At 36.4% G+C, this 23,719-nt stretch overlaps 1 protein-coding gene across 3 annotated transcripts in view; it reads right to left on the bottom strand.

The window, feature by feature from the left end:
* Positions 1-23,719, bottom strand: part of ATP2C1 (ATPase secretory pathway Ca2+ transporting 1) — a 101,216-nt gene that overhangs the window by 56,687 nt on the left and 20,810 nt on the right. For 2 of the 3 annotated variants that reach the window (XM_019934386.3, XM_073803686.1), the window contains 4 exons: positions 7,134-7,244; positions 5,567-5,683; positions 2,665-2,754; positions 631-666 (listed from right to left, as the gene is read on the bottom strand). In XM_019934386.3, coding sequence (XP_019789945.1) covers positions 631-666; positions 2,665-2,754; positions 5,567-5,683; positions 7,134-7,202 — 312 coding nt within the window. In that variant the 5' untranslated portion in view covers positions 7,203-7,244. Of the gene's footprint in view, positions 1-630; positions 667-2,664; positions 2,755-3,153; positions 3,222-5,566; positions 5,684-7,133; positions 7,245-23,719 lie in introns of those variants that run through there. The other variant, XM_019934387.3, reaches the window with a different exon arrangement.

Below are 23,719 nucleotides of genomic sequence, written 5' to 3'. Positions count from 1 at the left end.
AGTCTTATTAACCATGCTTTAAAACTTTTAGCTAATCAAATGACACCTGCCAACACTGTTCTAAAACCTAAAGAAGTTATCAGATATTTAAATAAACATAAAACTAAGCCCATTTTTTATTTATATCTATACTGGTCAACAGAAATCCAGACATTATCTCCACATTATTCACATTAATTTTTTAAAGGGGGTTCCTTATCATATATCTTCTTTACTGTTCCAATGTCTATGCTGAACAGGGAGTTCAATCCAGATCAGAACATCCCTTCCATTGAGGAATGAGGAATTTGAACTCTGGCCCAATTTGTTAACTGGAAAAAATTTAAAAGCCTACTGCTGGATTTTATTTCTATTACTGTACTTTTTGCTTCCATCTGCTTCAGTTATCTTTAACATCATCAAAAAAAACTAGATTTCTTCATGCCACTGCCTAAACCAAAGCAGTCAAGTTGGTTCCACAAACTTCCTTGCAGAGTTATTGTTTTTGAAATTATTTCAAAAACAAAGAATAAATTGTTCTGACCAACATACCCATTAACTATACATTTTAACTAACATAAGCCACCTTGATTTTTTAAGCAATTAACTAAAATACCATTTTTATGTCATCAAAATAGGCTACTTACTCACCTGAACAAAGGCGACCGTAACGACGATAAGTATTGCCTAAACAAAACAAACAACCTTTTTAAATAAGACATTGTAATAACTGTTAATCATATCTTATTTTTCTGACTCTATCTGCAGCCCCAAGACACCAGACACTAAGCACAAAACATCCAGGGAAGGAATCACAACTCCGCCTTGAGGCCTGTGGGGAAAAACGGACAGGTGACAGGGACCTGCCTCCCCAGGAAGGCTTCTCAAACTCTTTGATCTCAGGATCCCTTTATGCTCTTACAAACAGAGGACCAGCTTTTGTTTATGTGACTTCCAGCTATTGATATTTACCATATTAAATACGTTTTCAATCACTCAGTTTTAATTTCTACTTATTATCTAAAAAAAAGTAAGCCCATTACATGTTAACATACAACATTTTTTATGAAAAATATTCCCCCCAAAAAATTGTGGGAAAAGTGGCAGTGTTTTCAATTTTTCTATCTTTAATGTCTGCTTTAATACAAAGCCAGATTCTCGTATCTGCTTCTGCATTCAATCTATTGATATGTTGATTAGGCTGAAGTATATGAACAAAATTCAGCCTCATTCAGATATTGTTGAAAAAGGGAGGAGTATTTTAAAAGCCTTTTCAGATGATTATGGATATTATTCTTAGCTACACCAAAATTAGACAACTGTTACTTCAAAAGTAATTTGCAATATAGAACTTAAAACTATATCAATGAACTTTTCATAATCTGTTATATTAAAATCTACTGATTTCTTTTGCATGTTTCATGGCTCTTTTGTCACCGAACATTTTGTATCATCATGCACTGGTCATTTAGAAAAGATTGATTCACTTGGTTATTCAAATCTTTCAAGTGTTGACACATTTCATAATAGTTAAAAAAAAAATCACATTCACTAAAATCACTACTGATCTTATTAGAATAAGGTCTTAAATACTGGGAAGCTGTCCAGCATAAAATAATGCATAAAATTTTTGCAAAATTCTAATTATCACTGAAAGCTTGAATTTTACCATTGGCAACAAATTCTGTCAGTTGTTTTTCTTGTAGTGATAGGCTCATGCCACTCACTTTCAAAAAAAAGTATGCCAGTTATCCAAGTCTTAATAACCATAGTTTGTCTATCAGTCATTCTTTCGAGTAAAAGGCTAGTTCAGCTCAGCACACAGCCTTTCCTTGAAACAACCATCATACTTCAATGCGTACTTCCCATTTCATCACACAGAACATTAAAAAGGTATATATTTAAGGATCAAGACTTAATAAAATTAATTTTTACTGTTTTATCAAAAACACTGCTAAGAGAAACAAACAGTGAAAGAAAACAATGACTACTAGTTTGTTGCCATTATTTTGATTCAAGCCGAAGCTCTAACAGTTTTACCCGCCATCACTTTTGCGCCACTGATGCAAATGTCTATAGCAAAAAGACAATGTTTTTAGTTTTATGAAAGTAGTTTTGACCTCATATGCTCCCTTAAAAGAATCTCAGGGACTCCTGGGAGTCCACAAGCAAGAGCTGGTGAATCACAGCTCTACGTTCATTTCTACTGTGTTCTTAAGCCTAACACACTTGCTTTAATCAATGCTTATACTTACTATAAATTTTTATACTACAATGAAACAGAAGGGCAAGAAAAAAAAAAAAAGATGAAAGCCAGAATAACCTAACTGGAAAGAATAAAATACAGAGTACACTGTTAAATAATACTTTTAATTTTTTAAATGTCAGGCTTCAGTTCACGATTACTCAAACGTATTCTCAATTGGAAAGTAAAATAAATATTTAACTGGAAAATTATTATAAAATATTTCATATCTGTGAAATTATCGGAGTGTTAAATAATTCTAGGGTGCCAATCACAGACCCTTTAACATTACATGAGATCACTGCAACTAAAACCAGAATTTGGATTTTAACAAAAAAACCTGAAGAAGCATTAAGGCATGTCTCAATTCATTTTCTAAAATAAAAGCCAATCCTAATTTATATGATTAACAATTTTTAAAAATATATATTTTTTCTTACCACAGTGATACTGACAGCATCATCAAACTGATGCATTAAAACACTGATGACTGCAGAAGCCAGAAGCAGCATAATAAGGGGATTTTTAAACTGAAAGTGAAAAACAAACAGCAATTCAACAGTTTTGTATGAAAGACAGTTGTGTACCAGCACAGCAAAAGCCTAAAAAAAACAACTATCAGGGCATTATTACTTAAAACTAAGAATTTACCAATTCCTTATAGTACACATGTATTTTTAGTATACTATAAGCTGTTCTGAATTTCTACCCGGGCTAGAATAAATGGAAAATAACTTTGAAGCTAAAGGTTTACATTAAGCACTGGGTAGAACACCTAAATTATAAATTCCAAACATTCCTCAGCATTCCTATACTATAAGTAAATGGGTGTAGATTACAATTCTGTGGTTGACCCACCCACCACAGGAATAACCACCCCCCACCAGGGGAGGGGCGGGGCAGCTAAGAGCAGACAGTAAGATCCTCACCACAGAAGAAGCTGAAGATTTCCCCAACACTGGTTTTCCTGACATCTAGCTAGCAGAGACAAAAGTATCTAAAGAAACAAACCACAGCACCAACTCAATCAGGCAGCTCTTAAATGACCAAGCACCAGAGCCACCCCAAATTCTTCTAGTTGGACATCCTAGTTAAACGTCAGAGCTCTGCTGCCAGAGTGCCTTCCTCTGATGAAACGGTGCCAATTGCCGTCAAAGTTGCAAAGTAACTTTGCGAAGAATCCATCCCAGCAGAAAGCCTCAGCCCCTGGATACCATAACTGTGAAGTTAGACGCCACCACCTCCCACTCCCTTTATGGCTCCATTCCTTGGCACAGCTGTTGCAACCCTGCTTCACATCAGAATCACGTGAAGAGTTTCCAACAAATGCCCAGGTTCACACCAGAGCAATCAAATCAGAATCTCTGGGCACAGGGTCCAGGCTTCAGCATTTTTAAAGCACTCCCCAAGTGATTCTAATGCACAGAGGATTGAAAATCACTGCTCCAGCAAAATAAAAGTACAACTGCAATGTGGTTCAGGGTTGACAAACTACACACAAACTGAGCCAGAGTGCCTGGGTCTGAATCCAGCTCCAATTTTGTGTGACCTTAATTTTTTAAGCCCTGGGGGTGCTTCCCTACCTTGTACCAAAAACTGTGGTAAGCATTAACCAAGAATGTATATTAAATCACTGTGTAAACTACAAACCCCTCAAACATTAGCTGCTATCACCACACTTCGAGAGCAAGGCCCATGATCATTTTATTTCACCCTGAAACAGCTGTGCCGTGGTACTAAGGAAACCACCTGATAGATGGCAGGCTCCAAATGTTTGCAGAACAACAAATTCAGTGTTCTCTGTAGAGGAGTGAGGAGTGGTCCAGTGCTTTATGATTAACAACTGATATTTACTGTTAATTACTGCTTGCACTTAACTACATTACAGGCACTATTTCATTTCATTCTCACAGCAATCTCATGATGCAGGTACTCTAGCTTTGAAACAGGATCAAGAAAGCAAAACATTAAAAATCATATTGCCTAATGATAAGTCAAATCACTGTAATTTATAAATCCAGAGTAAACTTCTGAAGTTTTACGTAATGTGGAAATGTGGTAAATGTGAGAATACAAATATACATATAAAAAATATTCCAATAAAAACAAGACAGATACAAGGTTCTTCTCTAAAAATTCAGCTTTTCTACTTTAGACAAATTCATTTAAATAAGTTAAAAATGATAAATTTTGGTTCATTAACAAGCAAGGCCCTTTAGAAAAGTTAAACGATGATATTTTTAAAAAAGAACCTGTAGCTTAGAAGGCATTAGAAAGTTTCTTCACTAAAAAGAATTTATTTGGGGCTTCCCTGGTGGCGCAGTGGTTTAGAGAGTCCGCCTGCCGATGCAGGGGACACGGGTTCGTGCCCCGGTCCGGGAAGATCCCACATGCCGCAGAGTGGCTGGGCCCGTGAGCCATGGCCGCTGAGCCTGCGCGTCCAGAGCCTGTGCTCGGCAACGGGAAGAGGCCACAACAGTGATAGGCCCGCGTACCGCCCCCCCCCAAAAAAAAGAATTTATTTGTATGGCAAACTAATCTTACTACTTGAAAACTGGCCATAGGAGTTTTTTTTTTTTTTTTTTTTTTTGTTACCCAGGCCTCTCACTGTTGTGGCCTCTTCCCGTTGCGGAGCACAGGCTCCAGACGCACAGGCTCAGCGGCCATGGCTCAGGGGCCCAGCCACTCCGCGGCATATGGGATCTTCCCGGACCGGGGCACGAACCCGTGTCCCGTGCATCGGCAGGCGGACTCTAAACCACTGCGCCACCAGGGAAGCCCCATAGGAGTTTTTTAGCTTTTCACTAATATACTTGTCATAAAGATAAGAAAAATCCTACAGTAAATCTTTCTGAAAAGATTAGGACATTAATAAAATATAATTAAAAATAGCTATAATCTACTGATAGCTTACTATCTCCTAAGATTATTATCCCCATTTTATAGATAAGGCTCAGAGGATAATAAAGAGCACAGAGCTAGTAAGAAATAAAGGTGGAACTTGTACCCAGGCAGTCAAATGACCTAACTTTTACTAATTTTCTAAGCTAGCCATATTACTTTTAAAAAAGTTAGCATTTCTATAATAAAAAATATTTAAGACACCTGCAAAGGAAACTACTGTTAATAGTATCACCTCCATGTAATATGTCCTTAAAGATTTGTACACTAAAATCATAGAAATTCCAATGTAACAATAAACTCTAACAAATGAAAAAATTTAGGTAAAAAACATTTTAAAAAATTATTTCCTTTCTCCATAAATAACTTCACAAAAGTAAACAACTACATTTACAAAAATACATGTAAGTTACACAGCAGGAGAAAATAAAAATATCTCACCTGAGAAATATACTTCTTCCATAGTGGCTCATCTTCACTGATATCAAACTCATTCCAGCCATGGAAAGCTCTCCGATGACTTACTTCACATTTGTTTAGACCATTCTGAAGATCAGCCTATGAGATTTTACCCATAAAAGTCACTGAGAATATTAGCAGAGAAAAAAAAAAGAAAACACAAAAAAAGTACATACGTATGATCACACTTACAGGAACTTCTATGACAGTCAAAACTAATCTATGGGGACAGAAAGCATATCAGTGGTTGCCTGGGGCCAGAGCAGTAGGCGGGATTAGCTGCAAAAAACATGTGGAAGCTTTTCGGAGTGATGAAAATTTTCTACATCTTAATTGTGGTGGTGGTTACATCTGTCAAAATGCAAACTGTACATTTAATATGAGTACACTGTATTTTATATAAATTATACCTCAATAAAAAAAATTTTAATGTAAGCAACAAGATAGAGTTTAACAAACAAAAAAATTATGATTCTCTTTGGAGAAACAGAAATAACACAAACCAGTCAGGATGTACAGAAAACAAAATACCAGTACATTTTAACTAGTTTTCTTCATTTTCACTGTTGTCTTGTTGTTTTCTAAAATTAGTTTCTCCAAAAGATCATGCATGTTTCTTGCTCTCTGAGCCTATCAAAATTCTGAGATTGGTGTTACCTTTTGTTCTTGGACTGTATATTTATTCCAAGCAGAAAATCTGTGGTTCCTAAATTACTCAAAATAATGAAGTTAACATTAACTGGTTCTTGGGACATTTTATGCCCTATGAACACCACCTACATTCTTCAGTCACTGCCTCTCGTGATTTATTATTTTAACTATCATTAAAGTATAAATTATTTGCATCTCTAAAATAATTAAGTTTCTCTGGCCAAAAGCTTTATAACAGAGTTCACTAATAGTCTTGTGACACAAATATATTTAGAGTAAGTGGTTTTAAAACAGAGTATAAATACAACTCGCCTCCTAAAAAAAACCTCAAGAAAAGGATAACCGATGTTTTTAATGCCATTGTTAAAATATGTAAATTCTGAAGGAAGAATTTTAAATATTCTTTTCCTCATGTTTCATTAGATTGTGATTTTTAAAACTAGGAAGAGATTAAATTACATAAGCAAAGTTTATTTGCAGTTCTGAACTTGCACTTAGCTTTTACATTAGAAAACACATAAAAAAAAGATAAACTCCTAACTCTACTTATGTTAATAATTAAATTATTTTCCTAATCCAACTAATCCTCACAAAGCACAAATAGTCCCTAGCAATACTAATGATCTAGAGTTGCACTGTCCAATCAGGTAACCACTAGCCTCATGCACCTATTTAAATTTCAATGAATAAAAACTAAATTAAATTAATTTCAGTTCCTCCCCTAAACTATCTGTACTTTAAATCCTCAACTGTCATGTTTAACTAGTGGCTACTGCACTGGACAGTGCAGAACAGAATATTTCTGTCATCACAGAAAATTCTACCAGATAGCACTTATCTATAGGGTCTAAGTGACTCATTCTACTATCCACTCCCTTCCTCCCCACCAAGCACTTACTTGGAGAATGCTTGCAACTTCACTGACTGGTAATTCACTTGCTTTTTTTGATGTCAATACAGGAATCATTGTCTCATTTTCAGCATTAGGAATTTTTTGAAAACGTGCAACCTAGGAAATAAAACCAAAGGAAAAATATTTGAATATACTAAACAATTCTAATGCGGTCTAGAATAAATGAAAATTCAAACGTTCCCAGAAACCTTTTTTCACAGTTAGAAAACAAATATTTTCAGACTAATCATGAGTATCCAGTCCTATTAAGATAATTTTATAGTATGTGCTATTCCAGAAAGCACATTTCAAAAATTAAGTCACCAGTGCTAGCTAGAACACAAAATAAGTTTCACATTAAAAAAAAATGCTATTTCTACACCAGTGTAATGAGTAAAAAGTAAAACAGATGTCCTGTCTAGCAGATCCCAATGATTACATGGAGTCATAATCCTCTAAACTCATTATGTTTAACACAAGGGACAAGGAACAGCTAAGCTTGCTCCATTTTAACTACTCCTGTTGACCAGCTCATTTCTTAACTATCCAGAAAGGACACCAGGCTACTCTACCAAAGCACCATGACAGAACATCAGAATTACAAACCCATTCTCAAACGAGGGGAAACAGAAAGCAGAGAAACCAGACAAGCAGAGGACACACAGGTGAGTGAAGGGGTTGTGAAGAAGCAGAGTGAGTCACAGAGATGATAGTAACCATGGCACCTACTTGATGCAGCTTCATAAGCAAATGTCTACAGAAAAGTGTTTAACACATTTCTAGAAATAAATCCCCAATCCAGACTTGAATCTTTATAGACAAGAAGTTTTGAAAAAGTATGAGAAAGGGAGAAAAAGCTCCACGCTGAAACTTTAGAGAAGAAAACATTTCAGCTGCCACACATGCACTGATTTAAACAATACTGAAAGTGAAGTGATCATCTTATTGCCAAGATACAAATCTTTAAGCTTTCAGGTGAAATGTTTTCAACCTTGGATAATCAACATATTTAGGATAAAATATTTCCCTAAAAATTGTTTTTGAGACAGCACTTCTTTAAGACAACAAATAAGGTCAAAAAATAATAATTTAAGTTTCTATTATTATTAAAGTATTATTATAGAGACCTGTATCCATTTAAAAAAAAAAAAAACTTTGTACTTACTCCAAAAAAAACAGTAAATAGCTATGGAAAAAAAAAAAGTGTTTCCCAATGCATCCAAGTTCTGGAACAATCATATACACATTTTCTAATCTCATCTATTACAAAGGCATTGTTAAATATTTAAGTATTTTAAAGAAAAGAGCATAAAGTATTTTTCTTTTAATGAGAAGATACTAGTGACCAAAAATTCTGAGGAAATTGGAAACAGATTACCTTTCTTGACATGGTTATTTTATCTTCTGAAATCATTAAGAAGGATCAAATATGTTTACACTGCCTGCAGTGACAATGAGATTAAGAAAATCTTTTATTTCTAAGATTCACGTACATTAATTTCTTCATATATAATATGAGGATAGTGCCTAAAGTTGTTTGAGGATTACATCCATTAATACATAATTTGACCCACTAGTAATAAACACTGAAATAGCTATTTTCTCCCAAGACTATTTAATATTTATACGCACGTACTCAATAATATAATGAGCTCAATAAATTATTAAGGCTAGTAATTCTTCTATTAGACATACTTCTATTAAACATATCATTAATATATTGGAAACTGCCACCTCCGGTTCAAGAGCCTTACTAATAAAAGTCTTTTTTAAAAGTTACCCTTTGGTAGTTGGTATATAAATAGAGTCTATGTTGGAACACACTTTACATAAAATCCCTCAGGAGCATTACATGGGCCCAAAAGAGCTCAAAAATCTCAACAGAAGGAAGTGAGACTATATTTCATTTAATAAAGGATAAGATAACTCTCTACATATATGAAGGGCAAGAGGGCAACCCCAAACCCAAAGGGTGAGTTTACAGCAGACCAACTTCAGGACTTAGAATGAAGAGTGCCAGATGCTGTGGGTGGTGGCAGAGGCTGGATGGCCAGCCATGATAAGGACCGGTTTCCACAACAGAGGGAGGCCACAGCCCAGTAAATTCTTGGCCAAAAGCAGTGATGTTAACTGTATTTATGCTTACTAGCCTCTATATCAACTTAAAATTATGAAATCATTAAATTTTAATCCTATTTTCTTTTTAAGCAAATGTTACAGAAATTTACCAACTCAGATGGGTCGTTAGTTATATAAATCATAAGAATATTTTAATTTGTTCATTCATTTACTCTTTTAACAAACACCTGCCATTTCTTGAGAATCTGACTCTGTGCTAGGCCCTTAGAATTTAACAGAGAGCAAAATAAGGAGTGCAACTGGAGGGAAACAGAAGACAGGTATTAACAAAGAATAGCAAAAATGAATGGAAACTGATATGATCACTACTATGAAGGAGTCCACAGCTAAGGGCGCTTGCAATCAGAGACTACAATCAGGACAGGAAAGGTCTGATGAGGAAGTGATGCTTATGGAAGTGAGAGGCAAGAAGCTGCCTGAGGGAGGGGATGGAAGAACAGAAGGAACTGAACGTGTGAGGAAGGGGGAGCACGGCGAGAGTGAAGCACTAAAGATGGCCAGCATTCATCCACTCACTCACTCAGTCCTTTGACACATAATCGATGCTTATTATTCTTGGTACTGGGGACACAAAAGTGACCAAACAGGTAAGAACTCTATCCTCATGGAGCTACATACCAATAGGAAGCAAAAGACCATAAATAATACATGATAAATGTTCTAGAAAACAATTAAGAAAAGAAGGATAAGCAAAGGAGGAGTTACTTCATTTTATATGGTGGGGGCTGGTGGGCACCACAAGGAAGACCTCTCCAGTAAGGTGACATTTGGGCATAGACCTGAAAGAAGCAAGGGAACCAGCTATTAGACATCTAGGTAGAAATGTCCAGGAGGAAGGTGGGTACATGTGCACCTAGGAGAGGTCCAGGCTGAAACAAGCACATGTCATCATGAGCATATAAATGGTATTAAATCTGAGGATAAACATACACACCAGCACAGAAGAAAGGGAAGAGGTCTGCAGGCTGACCCTAGGGCATCCTCCCAACAGACAGAAATCCAAGATGAGCAGTGACCAAGAGAAAAGACCAAGAAGGAGCAACCAGTGAGGTAAAAGGAGAACCAAGACAGAAGCAAGTATTTCAAGGACAGTGTAATGGGCTGGGCCAAATGTTACTGAAAAATTAAGGTAAGAACTGAGAACTGACCACAAGACTTGGTGACAAGGAGATAAATAAATGAGCTCAGTGTAGTATAGTGGGACCCAAAAATCAGGAGTGGGTTCAGCAGAAACAGCAGGAGAGAAGTTAAGAGACAGCCAAGTATAAGTAATTCCCATTCTGATGCAAAAGAGGAGCAGGGAAATGGGATCATAGACAGAATGAAATGTAGGGTCAAGAGTTGGGTTTTTTTTTTTAAGATAGAAGGAATAACATCATGTTTGTATGTTGATTAGAATGATAACTAACAACACAGAAGAGAGACAGGACAACTGATAAAGCGATGTTCTGGACTAAATGAGAGGGGTGGAATCTGGCCAATTTCGAATAAGGCTGGCCTTAGATAACAGTTCATTCAGTTACAGATGGGAAGGCAGAGTAACACAAGTAGGATGCAGGCACGTTGATAGCTATGGTGGAGGGAGCATATTGAAACACTCGTCTGAGAAATATCTGGATTGAAGAAATCAAGACAACATACAAAGCAAAAACAGGCTAAAGAAGTGGGTGGGGATCCTACAGGGTCCTATGGGCCATACTGTAGAATTTCTATATTGATCTTAAGAGCAAAAGGAAGACCCTGAACTGTGGTATGAAAAATAATAATAATAAATAAAGGCCACAAGTTGGAAAATAAAAGGAGTGGAGAGTAAAAGTGGTGAGAATACGACCAGTCTGGAACCTATTACATAAGTCTAAACAACAGCCTAATGTAGCTTGGACAGGGTGATGAGGTGCAGAAATAGTAGAAGTAGAGGTAAAAATGACAGGACATGATGATGAACTAGATTTCTAGCTTGTCTTATATGCTAAATAGTAACACTATTCACCCTGGTAAAGAATACTTGGAGACTCTTTTCAACAAATGGTGCTGGGACAACTGGATAACCACACAAAAAAGATTAAAGCTATACCCCTCCCTCACACCATATAATTTATATATATTAATTCAAAATGGATCAAAGACCTAAATGTAAGAGCTGAAACTATAAAACTCTTAGAAGACATGGGCTTAAATCTTTTTGACCATGGCATCCTAGACATAATGCCAAAAGTACAGGAAACAAAAGAAAAAGATTGCACATCATCAAAATTTTAAAATTTTGTGCTGCAAAGGACACCATGAAGAAACTTAAAAAGATAACCCACGGAATGGGAAAAAAATATCTGCAAGTCATTTATCTGATAAGGGGCTTATATCTACAATATATAAACTCCTACAATTCAACAAGAAAAAAGGACCAATAACCCAATTAAAAATGAGTAAAAGATTTGAACATATATTCCTACAAAGAAGATATACAAATGAGCAATAAGCACAAGAGAAGCTCAACATCATTAGTCATGAGGCAAATACATATTAAAACCACAATGAGATAATACCTCACACCCACTAGGATAGCTAAACTTAAAAAGACTGCCAATAAGACGTGTTGGAGAGAATGCAGAGAAACTGGAACGCTCATATGCTGTTGGTGAACTGTTAAAAGGTGCAACCACTATGGAAAAGTTTGGCAGCTATTACGTATTATTGTGCTATTATGCAAACATTTCAGCTTAAAAACAATCTTTGAGTGATTTAGTAATGCTTCAATTTTGAGACTTATAAAATACAAGTAAGTTCACAGAAGTTGAAGGTAACCATCTTAACCACCTGAAATAAACCATTTTAAGAGATAATATGTCTTCCACATGTTATTTAGAAGTTCACTGTCTACAGATTCAGGTTTCAGGGAAAACTTCCCTGAGCTAAGCCATGAAGAACGGACAGCAGAGAATAGCTAAGATATGCCAAGGAAGTATTCCAAACAAGAGATGAACACTACTAAAAGTCACAGCAATAGAAATTTAATTTGTATGTAAGTAAGCCAATCTGGCTAAAATGAAAGAACTGTTTTATTATGTACCTCTACCTCTACTAAATGAGTCAGATTTACTCAGACAGTAAGACAAGCTATAAGTCTTTAATTGGATGCATTTAAAAACTGCAGAAACTTTCAGATCTTTAGGATGTTATAATTCAGTCAAATATGGGTCCTATATACATAGGCCCCATAACAGACCTACTGAACGTATATTTCCATTTTACCAGGATTCCCAGGTGTTTCACTCATATTTTTGAGTCTAAGCACCGTTATCCATCAGTTTCCAATTCTCATACAAATCAGAATTATATGGGGGTTGCTACAGACTTGAACTGTGTTCCTCTCTATTCATAAGTTGAAATCCTAACCCCCCAACGTAATGGTATTCAGACATGGGGCCTAAGGGAGGTAATTAGGTTATAAGGGTGGAACCCTCATGATAGGACCAGGGCCCTTAAAACAAACACCAGAAAGAGCCTGCATGTGCATGAGCGGGGCAGGCAGGCAGGCTCTCCCCCCACCCCCACCCTGCCCCGCTCCCACCATGTGAGGACATAACAAAAAGATGACCAGCTGCAAGCCAGGAGAGGACCCTCACCAGCACCCTGATCTTCGACTCCCCAGGCTCCAGAACAATGAGCAATAAGCCACCCAGTCTATGATAGCAGTCAGAGCAGACTAAGACAGGGGTCTTCTGTTTCTGTTTTAATCCAAGTGTCCAGGCCCCATCCTATACAGTGTGAATTATTAGGTCTAGGGTGAAGCCAAGACATTTATTTTTAAAAGCTCCCCAGGGCAGGTCTAATGTGCAGCCAATGTTGATAATCACTGGCCTAGAGAATGGGGCTGAAAGGCAGTTAGATTAAATATGAACATTATAATATTTTATTTTTAAAAGGTAAATACCTTCTAAAATGAGCTACCACCAGAAGTTTATACACTCTCCCTGGGGAAAAATTAATTTTACAAATTCTGTTACTTCATTCAGCACATGAGCAGAAATCTGATTTTTAAAAGAAAGTCAGCAAAGGTAGCCCAAATTACCCAAAAGAAGTCAAGCCATGGGGGAAAACTGAAAATACTTCATCCCTGCAAAGTTGGGGAGTTATTAAACAGAGTTATTAAAAGTTTTCAGGTCAACTCTTTGGCAGTAAGTTTTCCAAGTTTCACTTGCAAGTAATCAGAAAGACCTCTAATGCCCAAGAAAACCAAGTCTGCCAGGCAGTGAACTTGAACGAACCAGGCACCTCTCCACAGTTGTTTAGTAACTATAGCATGGGAAAGCAGGGCTATCCTGGGAACTCTAAAGGCCAAACCATACAATGCTACTATAAAAATGTGAAGAAGGCATACACAGGCAGAAGAAAACAACAGTGACAAAGCAGTTCCAACAACACTGAGGACAGCAGTTCCAAGAACTGCAGGTTCACAGTGATTTACAGAAATCAAGTAGACCTGCTCAATTGCTTGTTGATTAAAGCTAAAAGTGAATGACACTAAACAATCTCACCTAGATGTGGTTGTAATTACTAACACAGAGAAGCTTACGTGCATAAAACACACTCCAGGTAGAAGGGAGAATTCGCACTTTTGGTACGAGCAAGTCATAATTGTAAGAAAGGCCCATGACACTATCATTAGAAATACTAGTGAATTTTGGTCCCAAAGGTATTGACCAAATGACTCCTAGTTTCTTTAACTGACCTTCTGGTTGAGAACAAGGCAGCCAGTATTTTTCTGTAACCCTGTATAAGTGTTTATATCCACACCACACCACACTCAGCAGGCGGGGGGCGGGGGTGGGAGGGGGATAACAGTAGAGTACAGCAGGCATCAAACCAAACATCCCCTTCAGAATGGGAAGACAGGACAAGATCCCATGCCCACTCCAACTTCAAACAATAGTTTTGTTTTTATGTATTCTATGTTTTAGCTTTGGGGGAAAAATAGTATTTAAACAAAGAGTTTTACAGCTTTAAAGGGGGGGTGTTGGCGGAGGGGGTGAAACACTCTAGTATAGTGATTTTTCAAACTTACTAGTTTCAGGTCAACTCTTGACAATAAAAATTTTCCAAGGTTCACTTGCAAGTAAACAGAAAGACACTAGTAATCAGAGAGATTACTAGTGAACCTCAGAATCACCTGGAGGGCTTGTTAAAACACAGGTGACTGGGCCCCAGCCTGAGTTTCTGAATCAGCTGGTCTTGGGTAGGTCCAGAAATTACATTTCTAACAAGTTCTCAGGGAATGTTGATGATGCTGGTCCAGGGACCACTGCTCTGGTCAAGGTCAGACTTGACTAGATCCCAATTTATAATCCCAATTCTATGTCTTGCCATCTCTGTGTCCCAGAACAAGTTACTAACTTCTCTGTGTCTTTTTTTCTCAGTGGGAAATTGAAATATTACCTATTTTCATTTCAACAAGAGCTAAAAGAAACACCATTTATAGAAGTGTGTAGCATGGTGCCTAGCATGTGGTTCCCTTCCCCTAAGGTTAACACTAGTGATATAACATTTATGCATCTGTCTCGCCCCCACTCTAGATCTTCACATGAGTATGACATGGTTTTTGTCATCTTGGTACCCTCTGCGAAGCTCTTAAGAATATCCAGCATCAGAAGTACTATTTGAAAAAAAGAAAATACTGGGATTTTTCTTAATGGACAATTACACAGCAATAGAATAGTATTATCCTGAGACATACCTATGCCTCTTAAACGATGTTTCACTGAAAATACAAAAAGGTGACAGGACTGATCAGAAAGAGTATGTAATCATCCACAAATTTAGACTACTATCTTCTACAAGGACTAGGCAAGTCCATGTATTTCACCTTTGAAAGTGTTGAGATCAAGGTTTCCAATTGCCAGACACTGTATTTTATTGGCAAATGTAGCAGCCATGAAAGCAGGAAAAGTCAGCCTGTCCCTGATGAAGCTCTCCAAGGATCAGACTGCTGGCATGGAGCAGAGCAGAAGCTGGCAAGTGTCTCCTTGTGGGCAAGTCTTATTAATAAGTGAGGTGTTTATCAAGAATACAGGTTCTAGAAGTATTCTTGGCAAAAAAAATTAAAGCTGCACCGTGACCAGTGGTAACTAGGTCTAGAACAATGCTTCTCAACCCCAACTGTATGTTAAAATCACCTGGGGAGCTTTTAAAAATTTCTACAACAGCCAGAACTCCAGACCAATTAAATAAGAATCCACAGGAATGCTCCCAAGGATGGGTGGGTACCAGGTATAGTTCTTTTTTAAAAAACTCCCGAAGTGATAACATACAGTCAGTGCTCTTATTAACCCATCCATCAATTTACAAGAAATACAGGAGATAAAGAAGCACATTAAATAACCTCAAAAGAATGTACTCAGCAAATTCCAGGCTATGGGAAATTCTACAGAACAAACAACCTGATTTTGTAAACAAACTACAAGGAAAAGAAAAGAAGGAACATTTTTAGACTAAGAGATATTTAAGAGATATTTACGGCCCAATTACGGCGTGTGGGCTATATTTCAATCTTGATTCGAATAAATAAACTTGGGGGGAAAAAATCAATCTGAGATCACAGTTGCATTTAACTGTTTTATCTCTTTCCTTAAATCTGGAACAGTTCCTCACTCTTTTTGTCTTTCATGACCTTGACACTTTGGAAAAGTACAAGCAGGGAGTACTATAGTGATATCCTACAAACTACAACTTGGGTTTGATTTTTCTAAATGGATGCAAGTGATGCATTTTGGGGGAAAGGGAAACACCACAGAAGTAATGTTGTATCCTCCTCAAAACATCATTATCAAGAGGCATATGATGTTTATGAGAAATGGAATACTGTCTGCCATATCAGTAAACAAAGGATTTCACAGTCATCATTGATTGCAGCCACCAACCTACGGTGAGCTGGTGAGCCCTGAGGAAACTCCGGATATGGAAGCACAGGATACTGGCCCCAGATAGCTGAGGTACGTATCAAAGGAATGATTTCAGTGTGCCCAGACTCTTACATTTTCCCATACAAAGAAAGGCACTAAATTCCTTAATTTGGGATATCTGGTTTTCTTTAATTAATAATAATCTTTTGATATTCAGAATACCTGCCCTTTGTTGCAAAACTCCTATATATCCTGGATCCCCCCTCTGCCTCCTCGGAGCAGTTCTCTAAGGGTTGCTTGAGATGCTGCCTCCCGGGCTTGAAGTCCTAAAAATTCCCACTGAATAAAACATAACTCTCAACTTTTAGGTTGTGAATAATTTTTACTTGACATTTATTATAGATTTGTCTCCCCAGAATTCATATGTTGAAGCCCTAACCCCGACGATATGACTATATTTGAGACAGGGCCTTTAAGGAGGTAATTAAGGTTAAATAAAGTGGTAAGAGTGGGGCCCTAATCCAAGAGGACTGGTGTCTTTGTAAGAAAAGGAAGACCAGAAGCAGGCACACACAGAGGAAGGGCCACACGAGGTGAGAAGGCAGCTGCCTGCCGCCAGGAGGCCTCACCAGAAACTAAGCCTGCCAACACCTTGATTTTAGACCTCCAGTCTCCAGAACTGTGAGAAAATGAATTTCTGTTAAGCCACCTAGTCTGTGGTATTTTGGAGTACTTCCTAACTTTCTGGCACTAAAAGATATTCAAGCTTATTTCTGCATCTTCCTTGCCCCTACATTAGAATCAGCCCCTTCTCCAGGGAGCCTTAGTTCCTTTCATTGACAAACATTATTCGGAAGTGTCATGGCTTTAAGGCCTTCACCACAGGCTGAGTTAAGGAATATATACATACATGCACAAACACATATCTATATCTATTTTTATATTTATCTGTAAATATGTTAAAAACCATGAGTCCATACTGAAGCTGCCGATGCCAATCTAACTCTACAGAAGTTCATTACAGCATTTTCCCTTTACTTATCTGGAACACTTTTCTCTTACAGTGAAAAACCTGACTTTCATTATCACCATTATATATATTTATTTGCTCTAATCTAGAATACACAGAGTAGTTTTGGAGTTCTAACCATATCACTGTAAAAAAAAATCTAACTCGAGTACAGTATTTGTGTATAGTTCTGTCTTTAGTCTCAAGTTTGTTTATAGTTCTTTTGTCAACAGCCTTATATAGTCAAAACCCTGTATTCCTAAATTACTTAGGTTAGTTCTTCCCATGCCCACCCTTCAGTGTGGTTATGTTATTCATTTGAAATATAGTTAGGTTCATTTGTTTCTGTTTGTATTATTCCATTTGGGATTTGGGGCATATTTTTTTCCCATCCTCTCCCCCATCCTTGTTAATCGTGTTTATTTGAGTATATAAAACATTAATTTAGTTCTAACAGTTAAAACTACTCAAAATAGGTAAAATCAGAGAAGTGTCAAGCCCTCTCCATCCTTTCAATCTCTCTGTACCCCACCCCTCTTTATATAACCAATCTTGTTTCTAGTTTAACTTTCCTATGTTTCCTTCTGTTCAAATGAGCATATGTGTGTTTATTTTCTGATTTCCTCTTCTTTTGCTTAGAGTAACATAACCTATATAGATATTCTCTTTTTCACTTAACAGTATATCCTGGAGATCAATTTATCAGTCAGAGTTCAGTTCAGGTATCTTCCTCATTCTTCCTATAGCTGCATACCACTGTTTTATACACACACACACACACACACACACACTCTCTCTCTCTCTCTCTCTCTCTCTCTCTCTCTCTCTCTCTCTCTCTCTCTCTACATACACCATAGTTTATTCAGCCACTCTCCTACAAAGGAGATTGCACACAATGACCCATAAATAACCCTGCATATGGAATTTCATATCTGGAGTTGTACCTTCAGGGAAAATTCCTACAGTTGAAACTGATAGCTCAAAAGGCAAATGCATATGTAGGGCTTTGTTGCATATTGCCAAATTCTCAAAAAAAGTTGTACCAGTTTGCCTTATCGGGAATGTATAATATGTGTCTGTTTCCTCATACCCCTGCCAACAGGATGGACGGTTATACTTTAATTTTTGTCAATCTGACAGCTAAAACATGGTATCTCAGTGCACTTAAATTTGCATTTCTCTAATTATGAATTTAAAAACATTTCATATGTTAGGGGCCATTTTCATATGCTGGGGCGGGTGATTATCCTTAATGTATTTTGATCATTTTTCTATCAGGTTACTGTAGTAGATTCTCTCAAATTTTATATATATATATTCTCTCAAATTTTAAGAGTTATTTATATATTAGAGATCTCAGCCCTTTATCTTGATATATTGCAGATATTTTCTTCTAATCTATCAGCTGTCTTCACTATTTGTTTTTTGCCATGCAAAAAAAAATTTCATTTTAATGTAATAAAATTTATGAATCCTGTCTCTTACTTTCTTTGTATTTTGAGTCATTCTTGAAGACTCAATATTAAGAACATATTTTAAGAGCTAAAATGCCCAGTTCCATGAACTATCTGGTACTCAATAACTAAGGGTATAATGACTAAATATTACACGAGGTAGAACTTAGAAAGTAACTGCCAAACTTAGCAATACAGAATCTTTAAAGAAAAAAAAAAAAACAGTATGTCTTGGTCATAATCACAAAATTCAATGATCTACCTCACACAATATACAAATATTAGATCAAAATGGAGCAGCTACCTAAATGTAAGTACTAAAAGCCATAAAACTCTCAGAAAAAAAAAGAGGATCAATCTTCATGACCTTGGATTCTTGACAATGGACTCTTAAATAAGACACCAAAAGCACAAGTAACAAAAAGAGAAAAAATAGATAAACTGGACTTCATCAAATTTTAAAACTTTTGTGTATCAAGACATTATCAAAAAAATGAAAAGACAACCTATAGAATAGGGGAAGTTATTATAGATTATTTATCAATAAGGGTTTAATACCCAGAATATATAAAGAACTCCTAAAACTAAACAACAAAAATACAAAAAACCCCATTAGAAAATGGTCAAAGGACCTGAATAGACATTTCTCCATTTGTGTATGTATAAATGGCCAATAAGCACATGAAAAGATGTTCAACATCATTAGTCATAATGGAATGCAAATCAAAATCATAATGACATACTACTTCATATATACTATGATGGCCAGAATTTTTTCCTTAATTAAAAAAAAAAGGAAAATGAGAAGTGCTGGTGAGGATGCAGAGAAACTGAAACTCTTGTTTATTGATGATGGGACTGGAAAATGGTGCAGTTACTGTGCAAAACAGTTTGATGGTTCCTCAAAAAGCTAAACATAGAAAAATCATATGACCCAGCATTTCTACTCTCAGGTATAAACCCAATATATAATTAAAAACAGAGCCTCAGATATTTGTAGACCAATGTCTAACGCAATATTATTCACAACAGCCAAAAGGTGGAAACAACCCAAGTATCCATCCACAGATAAACAGATAAACAAAATGAGGTATATACATACAATGGATTACTATTCAGCCACAAAAAGAAATGAACTTCTGATACATATACAACATGGATAAACCTTGAAAATATGCTAAGTGAAATAAGCCAGAAACAAAAGTACAAATACTGTATGAGTCCACTTACATGAAATATCTAGAATAGGCAAATTCATAGAGGCAGGAAGTAGATTAGTGGTAACCAGGTAACAGCGGTAAAGAACAGGATCACTGACCCTTTTCAAGTTTACCTATATTAGCCATATTACCTCCAACTTAAAAAAAACCTCCAAAATGTACACTTCTTTGAACAAAAGTGCTTCTTAAAAGTGCTTTATAACGCGTATTTGTAGCTTTTTTCCTACAACAATGCCGTTAAAAAAAAAAATCAAATCAATCTTACAGATTCTCCTGCCAACTTTCATCCATCTGATCCCAAGTTTTAGTAGACTTTTTTTTAAGTGTCCAAGTAAAATAAGTGTTTCATTTTAATTTTCAGCACACAGAACTTTTTTTTTCTTTAGTATCTTTAGTATTTGGCATAATCATAATACAAATAAACAACAATGAATATGTTGTACTATTCTATATAACAAAGTTATCCTGTTGTAGGAGAGAGACTATAGAAATAATTCACTGTTTATAAGTTCAAACTGGGTTCAATATACACAGAAATATTTTTCTGGCCCTGTCCATTTAATAATCAAAAATTTTTGCCTTCAAAACTATGTGGTATAAAAGCAACTATACTCCAATAAAAATTAATTTAAAAAAATTAAAAGGAACGTGAATTCAAGAAAAAAAAACCAACTATGTGGTATATATAGATTTTAGATAGCAAAAGGGAAGTGAGAAGACTCAAGCTTTTGTCTTGCTACTGAGAACTAGTTCACCTTAGAGCCATATACTCGCCTGTTTCCATCTCAGTTATCTAATTCTCAGACCCTTCTCAAAAAAGAAGCAAAAAGGAAAAAACAAAAAACAGGATAAAGGATTCAAAGCTCTTTCAGAAGGTGTAGGTAGATACACTCCCCTTTCCACTGCTTTTTCACCACTTAGGTAGGCTATTTAGTTCTCTTAAGATTTAACATTGGATCATTATTTTAAAAAATATTTTTCATATTCATAATAAAAATTTCAGCAGTAAAATAATGCATGCACGCCTTATAAATATGCAGTTGTTTCCCACGCCATAAAAGTTCTGTTGTTTTTTAACATCTTTATTGGAGCATAATTGGTTTACAGTGTTGTCTTAGTTTCTGCTGTATAACAAAGTGAATCAGCTATATGCATATGTATATCCCCATATCCCCTCCATCTTGCGTCTCCCTCCCACCCTCATCCCACCCTTCTAGGTGGTCGCAAAGCACTGAGCTGCTCTCCCTGTCAGCACACAGAACTCTTTAAGCAAGATTCAGAAAACGACTCTGGCATTCATTCCCAGCTGTTGTCTGTTGAATACTGTTGTAAACCATCTGTAATCCAACAGAGACTAAAGTCTTACATAAAATGAACCAATCCAAAAAAAGAGCTCACATTTTTAATATGCTGTCTCAAAGAAAAAAAAAAAAGCCCTCTTACCTAGTTAGGTTTTTTTGGTTTTGTAAAATCCACTACTCAATACTTTGCTTCTGCTAACCACGACAGTAGCTGCTTCCAAGGACACAATTAGGGGAATGAATTCCTAATCAGTACACGCTAACAAAAGCCATGTTTTGAAAAACCAATCCCCAACATGAACGAGAAGAGCAGGCAAGAAAACACCACTTTTGTATATGGATAATAAAAAGATAAAGAAAACTGGGGGATCAAGTTACACAGAAAAGCTAAGACATCATAGATTCAGTCTCCCACTTCATTAGCCAGACAACTTGATTTCTTTCTTTGTTTTTACATCTTTATTTACAATGGTGTGCTAGTTTCTGCTTCATAACAAAGTGAATCAGTCACACACACACATATGTTCCCATATCCCTTCCCCCTCGCGTCTCCCTCCCTCCCACCCTCCCTATCCCACCCCTCTAGGTGGTCACAAAGCACCGAGCTGATCTCCCCGTGCTATGCGGCTGCTTCCCACTAGCTATCTATTTTACGTTTGGTAGCAGACAACTTGATTTCTGCACTGGTATCAGCTATTTCTTTTCCAAGCCAAAAGAAACTGGTACTGCAGTAATGCACAGTAGTTTTGAAAAGCAAAATAATAATAATAATACAAGCTAAGTTTTGACTAACTCCATTGAACAATCACATTCTAAGCCCAACCCCCAAGGAAATCATAGTTCCTACCTCACTTTAAACACTCACAACCCATGAGTATCTCTAAAAGGAATGTTACCCAATAGGAGACCATAAGAATCCTATTAGCACAATTTAGTTTGCTTTACATGTCCTAATAATGCTGCCTAACAGAGGATACAAGAATGGTGTATCCTCTATTATTAGTAACATATATAACTGATACATTTAGTGACAACTGAATTTGGACTGACTCAGAAAGCCTCAGAGATGGCTAAATAAAAAGTCCAAACCCACATGTCTGTAAGTGGCCCACCTAGGCCAAGAAGTCTACCACTTAGTCCCCCTGCCTGAAATGCCTGCAGCATATCTCTACAGACAAGAGGAACCAGGTCCAGCCTGCATGCTTGACACCCCACTAAGCTTCAGACCCCATTCATTCCATGAGACTTTTTGTGAAAACTCCTCATAACACTGAACTAAATTACTCACCCCCTAGTATCCTACAGCTCCTCCAAATGTCTTTATCCCTCCACTACAATGTAAATTCAATGGCTTCAAGAACTGCAGGCCACACAAACCAGTGTTGGCCATGCCTGGCACATACCTGGTTCTCAGTAACTGTTAAAAGGATAAATGAAAAATTAACAGACTTCTTTCCTAACCATTTCAACTAACACTATGCCCCTAAACAAAAACTGGACACTCCTGTAATTAAGAATTAATTAATCCCTTTAAGTTCATACTTAAACTTTCTCTTTCCTGATCTATACTGGGGGGAAACCCTCTTGTCATCCAAAGTAACTAATGAGTCAAAGAAAGATTAAGTGATCTAACTGCTTTCACTAAAATGTCAATGCTCTATTTGCTCCGTATTATAAATAGCTGCAGAATATTCAGATGGTTTTTACATTTGTTTATGAAAAACTGGGCTTCCTTCTATTGAAATTCATGTTCCCATGCTAAAAATATGCCCTGGAGAAGAAAGGTGAAAAATAAAAGAAGAATCAAAATCCTCTTAAGTTCCTCAGCATCTCCTTGCATAAACCTTTTATAACTTCATCAGTAACTCACATGTATGTTTTTAATTCCTTGCTTCAATTTTCAATTCTTTTATTAAGGTATAATCAAAGACACTCCAAAATGATACCACTGAACCCAAAGTGGCAGAAAGTAACTTCAAAAAGTAATTTGAATGAATTTTTAGTTGTAAACCTAATGGCTTTAGCCCTAAATTAAAAAGGACAAAAATTTCCAGTTACGAGACTTTCGCAGTGCACTTGCAAGTTAAAAGATGAATTATTTGTCCTTAAAAGATCCACAAGAAATATGGTGTTTTTATTACTTTGAAGCTTCGAGTTTAAAAAAAGCCTAAAATTCCTTATTCAGTATAATAGTTTATAAATGTTATCACAGTAGTAGTTGGAAGAGATATAACAGAAAAAGAACTAGTAGTAGTAAGGGTAAGGCGATACAAAACATTGAAAGAAACCAAAAGGTAATCCTGGAGCTCAAAAGTACAACAATTGAAATTAAAAATTCATTAAGGGGACTCAAAAGCTGATTTGAACTGGCAGAAGGAACCAGCAAACTTGAAGATATGACAATGGAAATTTAGAATTTGAGGAACAGAAAGAAAAAAGATCTAAGTGAACAGAGCATTAAGGACCTGTAGGACACCAATAAGAAGGAAAAGACAGAGAGAAAGAGCAGAGAAAATATCTGAAGATATAATGGTCAAAAACTTCCCAAATTTGATGAAACACATCAATATAAA

Source organism: Tursiops truncatus, chromosome 4 (genome assembly GCF_011762595.2).
Source record: "Tursiops truncatus isolate mTurTru1 chromosome 4, mTurTru1.mat.Y, whole genome shotgun sequence".
NCBI classification, from domain to species: Eukaryota; Metazoa; Chordata; class Mammalia; order Artiodactyla; family Delphinidae; genus Tursiops; species Tursiops truncatus.
The sequence above is the reverse complement of the archived record's forward strand: the minus strand, read 5'-3'. Positions and strand labels throughout refer to the sequence as shown.